At 70.2% G+C, this 10,738-nt stretch overlaps 1 protein-coding gene across 1 annotated transcript in view; it reads right to left on the bottom strand.

Annotated features, from left to right (window-relative positions):
- Positions 1-396: 396 nt before the first annotated feature.
- LOC119240519 (plectin-like) overlaps positions 397-10,738 on the bottom strand; it is a 15,575-nt gene continuing 5,233 nt past the window's right edge. The window contains exons 4-5 of the mRNA XM_037504981.1: positions 6,733-10,111; positions 397-6,622 (exon numbers count right to left, since the gene is read on the bottom strand). Coding sequence (XP_037360878.1) covers positions 398-6,622; positions 6,733-10,111 — 9,604 coding nt within the window. The 3' untranslated portion in view covers position 397. The remainder of the gene's footprint in view (positions 6,623-6,732; positions 10,112-10,738) is intronic.

Raw genomic sequence — 10,738 nt, 5'->3', positions numbered from 1 at the left:
TCCCCGGCAGGGCCCGCTGAGCGAGCTGACCGGCCGGGAACAGGACGCCAGCCGCGGGCCCCGGCGGGGAGGAAGGGGGTCTGCCGGGGAGCCTCCCCGGGACGGAACCCCCCTGGGGAGAGGGGAGGGAAGGGGCCCAGCTCTGGACCCCCCAAGGCACCTGGCTGTGGCAAGTGGCAGGTAGAGGGGCGGGGAGACGGGGGCGGGGCGGGGCGGGACGGCCCCTTCCTCAAGACGCGGGGCGCGGGTTAGTCTATTAGTCTGGTCTTTTTGGTAAAACCTTAGTGAGGCACCACTTGGGAGGAAGACACCGTTACAATCGTTGAAGACCCCAGCGGCTGGCGGGAGCCTGGCCACATGCAGAGCGGGGGGGGGGGGGGGGGGGGCGGGCAGGGGGTCAGGCCACCGCAGACTCGGGGCCCCCCAGGGAGGACGCCGGCCCCGAGGCGTAGCGGCGGCCGTAGCCCGAGGAGGAATAGGAGGAGGAGGAGAAGGTCATGGAGAAGCCGGAGCCGGTGGCGTCGAAGCTGCCGCGCCGGGAGCCGGCCCGGGAGCCGGTGCGCGAGCCCGCGCGGGAGCCGGCGGTGGAACCGGAGCCGCTGATGCTGTAGGGGCTGTAGTAGCCCTTGCTGGATTGGGCGGCGGCCTCCAGCAGCCGCAGCCCCGTGCCCTCCTCCACCATGCTGCGGTCCAGCGCGTCCTTGTAGGAGATCTTGAGCTTGGTCTTGGGGCAGGTGAGGTACTTGGAGTGCGCGCCCACGTCGCGCAGCTTCTGGGCCGTGCGGGCATCCACGGTGCCGCGCTGCAGGGCCTCGTCCAGGGGCACGCGGCCCGGTACGTCAGGCTCGATCAGCCCGCCCGTCAGGTACTGCACCTCCAGGAAGCGCTGGCCGGCCTCGTAGTACAGCCAGCCCTTCTTCAGGGCCTGCGCAGCCGACATCTTGGTCTTGGTGCGTGGGTCCTCGAAGCCGCAGAAGGCCTTCTGGGCCAGGTTGATGCGGTCCACCATGATCTTGTCCACCAGGCCCTTGTTGACGGCCTCAGTGACGGGGAAGCGCTCTCCGGTGCTGGGGTCGATGATGCCCCCGGTGCAGGCCTGCGCCTCCAGCAGCCGCTGCCCGGTGATGTTGTCGACCAGGTTGCGGTGCATGGCCTCCGTGATGGACACCTTCTCCAGCGTCTCTGTGTCCAGGATGCCGGCCACAGGGCCCGTCTCCTCGGTGGGGTCAGACCAGGAGGACAGCTGGGTCCTGGAGACGGCGGGGCTGACGGGGTAGGACGAGGAGGACCCCACGGAGGAAGAGCGGGAGCGGAAGCCGCCGGCGTTTCCCGAGAGCATGTCGGCGAACTCGGTGATGGAGAGCGTGCCGGCACGGTACTGGTCCAGCGCGGAGCGGTCAATGAGGCTCTTGGAGATGGCCTCGTCGATGTCGTACTGGCGGCCCGAGCGGCGGTCGATGATCATGGACTTGACCACGCCGTCCGAGGAGGAGGTGGTGATCTCCTCCCACTCGCACTCCTGCTCCGACAGCTCCAGGTAGGTCTGGTGGTCGATGAGCCCCTTGCGGTAGGCCTCGTACACCGACATCTCCCTGCCCGTCTCCGGGTCCACGATCACCACGCGGCGCTTGCGCACCGAGGACTTGGAGGACGTCTTCCGCTCCCGCTTCTTCTCCTTCAGCGGCAGGAGGCACAGCCCCGTCTGGGGGTCGGTGACGCAGCGCTCCATCAGCTGCAGGTAGGTGAGGTTCTCCTCCGTGTTGGGGTCGAAGAAGCCCTTGGTGTCGTCAGAGGGGTCGGTCAGGATCTCATTCATCTCCTCGTCAAAGAGGCCGCGCTTGTAGGCCACGTCCACGGGCAGCCGGTGGCTCTCCTCGGGGTCGATGACGCCGCCCGTGGCGATCTGGGCCTCGAGCAGGCGGATGCTGTGGTCCTTGAGGATCAGGCCCTTCTTCATGGCCTGGAAGAGGGAGATGAGCTTCCCGGAGTACGGGTCCTTGTAGCCGGTGACGGCGCGCTCGGCCGAGAGCAGCTTGTCCTTGAACTCGGGACCCACGATGCCCATGCGCACGGCCTCCTCCACCGTCAGCTTGAGCCCCTTGATGGGGTCGATGACGTAGCCGGTGGCCGCCTGGGCCTCCAGGAGCTCGAAGGCCGTGCCGGGCCGGATGATGCCCTTCTTCATGGCCTGGTACACCGACAGCCGCTCCTTGGTAGCGTCGACGTAGACACCGGCGATGCAGCTGGAGCCCTCAAGGAACCTCTGCAGGCTCTTAGACACCTCCTCGACGGAGGTCAGCCCCTCCTGCAGCTGCAGCGCCGTGGCCTCGTCCATGACCTGGGAGCGCACCAGCTCCTCCACCGTGATCTGCTTGCGCAGGCCGCGGAAGGTCAGCTTGCGGGTGTCTGAGAGCGGCAGGAGCAGCTGGCCGCTGCCCTCGTCTCGGCGGCACCGCTTGAGCAGCTGCGTGTAGCTGAGGCGCTCATCCGTGGAGGGGTCCACGTAGCTGCGCACCTCGCTGGGCTCCGACAGCTGATCGTGTGTGTCCTTGTTGAGGTAGCCGCGCTGGTAGGCCACCTCCAAGGGGAGGTGGAACCCCAGGCGTGGGTCCACGACGCCACCCGTGGCCAGCTGGGCATCCAGCAGCCGCAGGGCCTCCTCGGCAGGAATCAGCTCCTTCTTCATGGCCTGGAAGAGCGAGATGGTCTGCTCCGTGTAGGGGTCCCGGTAGCCGGTGACCGCCCGCTCCGCCGAGAGCAGCCGGTCGTGCAGCTCAGGGCCCACCAGACCCTTCCGCACCGCCTCGTCCACAGTCAGCCGCTCACCCTTCACCGGGTCCAGCAGGAAGCCCGTGGCAGCCTGCGCCTCCAGCAGCACACGGGCCACCTCAGCGCTCAGCAGGCCCTTCTTGAGGGCCTGGTAGATGGTGAGCGTCTGCCTGGAGCCGGGCAGGTAGACGCCGGCCACGCAGCCCGTGCCGTAGAGGAAGCGCCAGGCAGACTCGTCCTCCAGCACCTGGCGCAGGCTCTTGGTGCCCTCGCGGAGCAGGCTGTAGGTCTCCCGGGAGATGATGCGGGCTTCGTACAGGTCCTCGGCCGTCAGGCGGCGGCGCACGTAGTCGTAGGAGGACAGGTTCTGCTGGCGGATGACCTCGGTCTTCTCGATGATTTCGATGATGATGATGATCATGCGCTCCTTGGTCACCCGGCCAGCCTGGAAGTCGGCCATCAGCTGGGCCCGCTGCTGCTCGGGGATCAGGTCTGACTGCATCACCTCCCACAGGGACATGGTGGAGCCGCCCTGGCCGCCACCAGCACCGCTGGGGATGTCGATCTGTGTCTCCTCAAAGGCCCGCCGGGTCTCCTCCTCAGAATACACCTGTGTGGTCTCCACCACCTCGGCCTTCTCTGCCCCTCGCAGTGGCAGGAGGCGCAGCCCGGTGTCGGGGTCCTGCACGCAGCGCTCCAGCAGCTGCAGGTAGGTGAGGTTCTCGTGCGTGTTGGGGTCGAAGAAGCCCTTGGTGTCGTCGCCCGGGTCGGCCAGCACGCGGCTCATGTCCTCGTCGAAGTAGCCGCGCTGGTAGGCCACGTCCACGGGCAGGCGGTGGCTGTGCACGGGGTCGATGATGCCGCCCGTGGCGATCTGGGCCTCGAGCAGGCGCAGGCCGTGGTCCCGCACGATCAGCCCCTTCTGCATGGCCTGGAACAGGGAGATGGTGGTGCCCGAGTACGGGTCCTTGTAGCCCGTCACAGCCTTCTCGGCTGACAGCAGCTTCTCGTGCAGCTCCGGCCCCACCACGCCGGCCTTGACAGCCTCGTGTACGTACAGGCGCTGGTTCCGCACCGGGTCCACCAGAAAGCCAGTGGCCGCCTGGGCCTCCAGCAGGAGGGTAGCTGTGCTGGGCCGCAGCAGGCCCCGCCGCATGGCCTCGTAGATGGTCACCTTCTCCTTGGAGTCCTCCAGGTAGATGCCAGCCAGGCAACCAGTGCCCTGGAGGAGCGTCCGCACCGAGTCCACCTCGGACAGGTCCCTGACTGATGTCTTGCCATCCTTGAGCTGCTCAAACTGGGCTCTGCTGAGGACCCCGGCGGCCAGCAGCTCGCTGGCGGGCACAGGGGCCCGGAGGCCGCTGAAGGAGAGCTTCTCCTGCCGCGCCGTCTCCACCTCCTCCACGATGGTGATGACGATCTTAATGACCTTCTCCACGGTGACCTTGCCCGTGCGGAACTGCCGCAGGAGCTCCTGCCGCTGCTCCTCTGTGAAGTACTCGGAGCTGATGAGCTCCCACACGGACACCGTCCTGCCCTGGAAGGCGCCCACGGGGACCTCCACTGTGGCCTTCTGAAAGGCCTCCCGGGCCTGGAGCTCAGAGTAGAGCTCCTGCTGCCGGGCCCGCGCGGCCTTCTCCGACAGGGGCAGCAGGCTGAGCCCCGTCAGCTGGTCAGGCCGGCACCGCTGCTGGAGCTGGCTGTAGGTGACTGGCTCCTGCGCGCTGGGGTCATAGTAGGTCTTGGCGTCGTCCCTTGGCGCCGACAGGGCTTTGCTGGTGTCCCTGTCCAGGTAGCCCCGGGCACAGGCGATGTCCAGAGGCACGCGGTGGCTCTTGCTGGGGTCGACGACGCCCCCCGTGGACAGCTGGGCGTCCAAAAGGCGCAGGCCCTGCTCCCTGGGGATGAGGCCTTTTTTCAAGGCCTGGAACAGGGAGACACTCTGCCCCGAGTACGGGTCCTTGTAGCCCGTCACGGCCTTCTCGGCCGACAGCAGCTTCTCATGCAGCTCCGGCCCCACCAGGCCAGCACGGACGGCCTCATCCACGGTCAGCCGGGCGCTGGTGGCGGGGTCGATGATGTGCCCGGTGCCAGCCTGGGCCTCTAGCAGGGCCACAGCCACCTCTGGCTGCAGCAGGTCTTTCTTCAGGGCCTGGTAAATGCTCAGCTTCTGCCCTGCCTCTTCCAGCCACACGCCGGCAATGACACTGGTGCCATGCAGAGCCCGGCGCACGGCCTCTGCCTCGGCGACCTCCTGCACGGAGCGCTCGCCCTGCTGCAGCTGGCGGTAGAGGGCCTGGTCGATGACGCCGCTCTCGAGCAGCTCGGCAGCGGGCACCAGGGCACGCAGGCCCTGGAAGCAGAGCTGGCGCTTCTGCTCATGCTCCTCCACCACCGTGATGACGATCTTGATGATCTTCTCCACGGTGACCTTGCCCGTGCGGAACTGCCGCAGCAGGTCCCGCCGCTGCTCGGCTGTGAAGTACTCAGAGTTGATGAGCTCCCAGATGGTCACCGTCCTGCCCTGGAACTGGCCAAACGGTGCGGAGACCGTGGCCTTCTTGAACACGTCACGGGCCTCCGAATCAGTATAGACCAACTCGCCGCCCTTGGCAGCCTGATCCGTGAGCGGCAGGAGGCGCAGCCCGGTGTCGGGGTCCTGCACGCAGCGCTCCAGCAGCTGCAGGTAGGTGAGGTTCTCGTGCGTGTTGGGGTCGAAGAAGCCCTTGGTGTCGTCGCCCGGGTCGGCCAGCACGCGGCTCATGTCTTCATCAAAGAGGCCGCGCTGGTAGGCCACGTCCACGGGCAGGCGGTGGCTGTGCACGGGGTCGATGATGCCGCCCGTGGCGATCTGGGCCTCGAGCAGGCGGATGCCATGGTCCCGCACGATCAGGCCCTTCTGCATGGCCTGGAAGAGAGAGATCTGCTCCCCGGTGTAGGGGTCCTTGTAGCCGGTGACGGCGCGCTCGGCCGAGAGCAGCTTGTGGTGCAGCTCAGGGCCCACCACGCCCTCCTTCACAGCCTCGTTGACGGTCAGCCTTCGGTTGCGCACAGGGTCCAGGAGGAAGCCCGAGGCTGCCTGGGCCTCCAGCAGGATGATGGCCGTTCCCGGGCTCAGCAGCTGCCTCTGCAGGGCGGCATAGACGCTCAGCTTCTCGTTGGCTGGCTTCAGCAGCAGCCCGGCGATACTGCTGTGCCCCTGCAGGTAGCGGCGCACATCTTCACGCCGCGCGAGCTCAGCCACCGTGGTGCGGCCGTCTGCCAGGCGCTGCAGCTCCTCGGCGCCCAGGACGCCCGCCTCCTGAAGCCGCTGGGCAGGCACCTTCCGCCGCAGACCCTCGAAGGCATGCTCAGGCTCCACGTCCGCGCTGGGGCCGTCCAGAGTGTCTCGGCCGTTGGGCAGGGCTTTGGCCGCCATGGCCTGGGAGGCAGCCACCTCCTCGGAATGTGCCAGCGCGGCCCGGTGCTCCTCTTCCAGGCGCTGCAGCCGCTCCCGCAGCCGCTGGTTCTCCTCGGCCAGCAGCTGCTCCTGCTGCCGCCGCTGCTGCTCCAGCCGCTGTAACTCCTCCTGCTTGTGCCGCACCCCCTCCTCAGCCTCCCGCTGCCGCCGGCGGGCCTCCTCCATGCTGGCCACCAGCTGCTGCTTCTCCTGCTCCATCTGCTGCTGCTGCCGCTGTTGCTCCTCCCGCAGCTTCTGCGCCTTGGCCACCTCGTCCTGGAAGAGCTGCTCCAGCTTGGCCTTCTCCTGCTCGATGAAGCGCTCCCGCTGCAGCAGACTGTCCTTCTCGGAGAGGAAGCTCTGCTGCAGCGCCTGCGTCTCCTGCAGCAGCTGCTCCTGCTGCACCGTCTGCCTCTGGGAAGGGGGGGGGGGAGAGAGGTCAGAGGCAGCAGGGGCCCGGGCACGCCACCCCACCCGCAGCAGACCCCACCCATCCACCGCCGGCACGGGCAGAGCGCAGGTACCTCCTCGGACTTGAGCTGCAACAGCTTGGCCTCCTGCTTGAGCTTCTCCCTCTCGCACTCCAGCTCGGCAATGGCCCCCCGCAGGCGCTCGGCGTCCAGGTCGCTCTGCTGCCGCTGGATCTCCAGCGTCTGCACCAGCGTCACCTTCTCCTGCGTGGCCAGCTCCGTGCGGTGCAGCTTCTCGCCGATCTCCTCCGCTTGCTTCCGGAAGCGCTGGGCGTCCTGCTCCGCCCGGGCCTGGGCCCGGCTCATCTCAGCCACCCGCAGCTTGAGCCGCTCTGCCTCTGCGCTCATCTCCAGCTGCCGCTGCCGCTCAGCCTCCAGGGTCCGCTGGAAGCCCTGTGTCTCCTGAGCCAGCTGCTGGGCCATCTGCTCCTTGTCCTCCTGCAGCCGCCGGGCCTGCTCCTGCGCCAGGTCCTTCTGCTGCTGCAGCAGCTCGGCCTCCGCCTTGAGCCGCGTGGCCTCCTGCACGGCCTGCATCTTCTCCCTGAGCATCTTCTCGGCCAGGGCCCGCTGCTGAGCCAGGTCCTCCTCCGCCAACTGCCGCAGCCGGGCCGCCTCCTGGGCCGCCACGCTCAGCCGCGCGGCCTCCTCGGCCACATGCTTCATCTTCTCCGCCTCCTCCTGCAGGAAGCGCTGCGTGTTGTCCTTGTCGCGCAGGATGAGCGCGCGGTTCTCCGCCTCGATGCGCGCCTTGAGCTTCCCCAGCTCCTCCATCTGCACGCGCACGGAGAACAGCTCCTCCTCCACCTGGGCGCGCTGGCGGGCGGCCTCCGTGACCTCCGCCTTGAGCCGCTGCAGCTCCTCGTCCAGGATGCTCTTCTGGTGGTCCGTCTCCTCCAGCTGCAGCCGCAGCGTCGTCAGCTCCTGCTCCACCTGCGCCTTCTGCCGCAGCGTCTGCTCCGCGAACTTCTTGTGCTTCTCCATCTCCGCGTCGGCCGCCTGCTTCTGCCGCAGGGCCGCCTGCTCCGCCTGCGCGCGCCGCGCCGCCTCCTGCTCCGCCTCCTTGCGCAGCTGCTCGGCGGCGGCCTGCGCCTGGGCGCGCGCCTGCGCCTGCTCCTCGGCCGCCTGCTTCAGCCGCTCCGCCTCCTCCACCTGCCGCCGCGACTGCGCGGCCTCGCGCTCCGCCAGCTCGCGGGCCTCCTCCGCCGCCTCCGCGGCCCGCCGCGCCGCCTCCGCCTCGCCGCGCAGCCGCTCCAGGCCGCTCTGCTCCTGCCGGCGCGTCTGCTGCAGCTCGCGCTCCTTCTGCTGCACCGCGAAGGCGTGCGCCTTCTCCTCCGCCTGCAGCCGCTTCTGCGCCGCCTCCTGCGCCAGCGCCAGCTGCCGCGCCGACTCCTGCTCCGCGCGCTCGCGCAGGCGCCGCGCCTCCTCCACCTTGGCCTTGAGCCGCTCCACCTCCTCCAGCGCGGCCCGGCGCTGCCGCCCGGCCTCCTCCTCGGCCGCCAGGCTCCGCTGCACGCGCTCCTCGGCCTCGCGGCGCCGCTGCTCCTCCTCGGCCGCCAGCTGCCGCTGCCGCGCCGCCTCCTGCTCCGCCAGCTCCTTGCTGCGCTGCGTGTCCTCCGCGCTGCCGCGGATGCGGCCCAGCTCCAGCTCCAGCTCCGCCTTGCCGGCCGCCGCGCGCTCGAAGCTGGCCTTGAGCGCCAGGATCTCGGCCTCCACCTGCCGCCGCTGCCGCAGCGTGTCCTCCACCAGCCCCTTCTGCCGCTCCAGCTCGCTCTCCGACGCGCGCTGCAGCAGCGCCAGCCGCTCCTCGATGTCGGCCTTGTGCAGCGCCGCCTGCTCCTCCAGCCGCCGCCGCTGGAAGGCCTCGTCCTCGGCCAGGCGCCGCAGGCGCTCGTTCTCCGCCTCCTTCTCCTTGAGCGCGATCTCCGCCTCGGCCTTGAGCCGCGTGGCCTCGCCGATGGCCGCCAGCTTCTCCGCCAGCACGCGCTCCGCCTCGGCGCGCTGCCGCGCCGCGTCCTCCTCCGCCAGCTGCCGCTGCCGCTTGGCCTCGTCCGCCAGGGCCCGCAGGCGCGCGGCCTCCTCGGCCAGCTCGCGGAAGCGGCCGGCCTCGGCCTCCAGGCGCTGCTTGGACTTCTCGCTGGTGCAGCGCGACTCCTCCTCGGCCCGCGCCTTGCTGGCCAGCAGCACCTCCATCTCCGCGCGCACCTTGGCCAGCTCGGCCTCCAGCTCCTGGCGCTTCTGCGCGGCGGCCGCCGCCTCGCGCTGCAGCCTGGCCAGCTCCTCCTCCAGCAGCTGCCGCTGCTGCTCGCCCTGCTCCGTCTCGGCCCGCAGCCGGATCAGCTCCTGCTCGGCCGCCAGGCGCTGCTGCGCGGTGCCCTCCGCCAGCTGCCGCTGCTTCTCCAGCTCCTGCTCGGCCAGCTCCCGCTGCCGCACCGCCTGCTCCTCGGCCTTGCCGCGCCGCCGCGCCTCGCGCTCCGCCTCCTCCTTCTGCTTCTCGGCCTCCGCCTGCGCCAGGCTCTTCTGCTGCGCCACCTCCTCCGCCTGCAGCCGCAGCCGCAGCGCCTCGTTGGCCTTCAGCTGCCAGCGCTCCAGCTCGCGCTCCGCCTCCTCGCGGGCGCGCTCGGCCTCGGCCTGCTGCTGCGCCGACCGCTCGGCCTCCTCGCGCAGCTGCGCCACGGCCACGTGCTCCTCCCGCAGGGTGCGCTCCAGCTGCGCCGTCTTCTCCGCGAAGGACGCGCGCTTGCTCTGCAGCTCCACCTCCGCGTTGCGCTGCGCCGTCTCCAGGGCCACCTGCACCTGGCGCGCGCGCTCCACCTCCGCCTGCCGCACGCGCCGCTCGGCCTCCTCCGCCTGCAGCCGCACCTCCTCCAGCGCCTGCAGCGCCCGCTGCTTCTCCCGCGCCGCCTCCGCCTCGGCCTTCACGCGCAGCTCCAGCTCCGCCTCCGCCTGCCGCTTGCGCTGGCTCTCCTCCTGCACCTGCCTCCGGAGGCGCTCGGCCTCCTCCTGCGCCTGCCGCTTCTGGGCCTCGGCGTCCTCCGCCCGCGCCCGCAGCGCCTGCAGCTCGTCCTCCGCCCCGCCCCGCTGGCGCTCCGTGGCCTCCAGCTGCAGGCGCACCACGCGGATCTCCTCCTCGATGCGCAGCCGGCTGCGCTCCGCCGCCTCCGCCTGTTGTGCCTTGGCCTGGATCTCGGCCTCCGAGCTCTGCCGCAGCTGCTGCAGCTCCTCCTGGACGCTGCGCTTCTGCTGCTGCGCGTCCACGGCCGCCTCCTCCCGCCGGGCCACCTCCTCCTGCATGCGCTGCTGCAGCTCCTGAGCCTCGCGCTCCGCCTGCGCCTTCGCCTGGGCGTGCGCCTCCGCCAGCTGCCGCTGCTTCTCCAGCGCAGCCTCCACCTCGGCCAGTCGCTCCCGCTCCTCTGCCCGCTGCTGCTCAGCCAGCCTCTGTGGCCGAGGCAGAGAAGGAGAGAACCAGAGAGAGCGTGAGCGCGGCGCCAGGCGCGAACTGGCGCGGCACCACCGCAGCTGAGGCCGACCGTGCGCGCGCGGAGGGCGGCGTCACAGCCCAGCGGAGGGAGCCGCGTGCACCCGCCCGCCCGGGCGCCGGGGCGGAGCGCGGCCTGGCCCACGGTGCCTAGCGGCCTGGGCCAGGTGTCCTCCCCTGTCCCACAGGTGGCGGAGACAGATGGACGGGAGCGCACAAAGCAGGAGGCTGGCAGAGCCAGCAAGGCGCCGTGGAGACCTGCTGGTCTGGCTCCGGCCAGAGTCTCTCTCCCGGACCCGTGCCCGATCCTAAAGCACCGCAGGAGGGGCGGGGGGGCAGCCAGTGTGGGACGGCAGTGCAGAGCTGGCATAGCTCAGAAGAGGGCCGGTGAGCCAGGGCCACGAGCAGAGAGGTGGCCAACGGCAGGCCAGACGCCGGCACCACCCGGGAGGCAGGAGGACAGGATAGGAGGACACTGGCCGCAGCTTTAGGACACACCTCCCACCCCCACCTCTTCCCGAGCGGGTGGGCAGGCCAGCACAGGATCCCGAGAAAAGACACGCAAGAGAGCGGAGGGCAGCGGGG

Source organism: Talpa occidentalis, unplaced genomic scaffold, assembly GCF_014898055.3.
Source record: "Talpa occidentalis isolate TD23 unplaced genomic scaffold, MPIMG_talOcc4v2.1, whole genome shotgun sequence".
NCBI lineage: Eukaryota > Metazoa > Chordata > Mammalia > Eulipotyphla > Talpidae > Talpa > Talpa occidentalis.
Note: the sequence above shows the minus strand (reverse complement) of the source record. Positions and strands in the feature narration are given on the sequence as shown.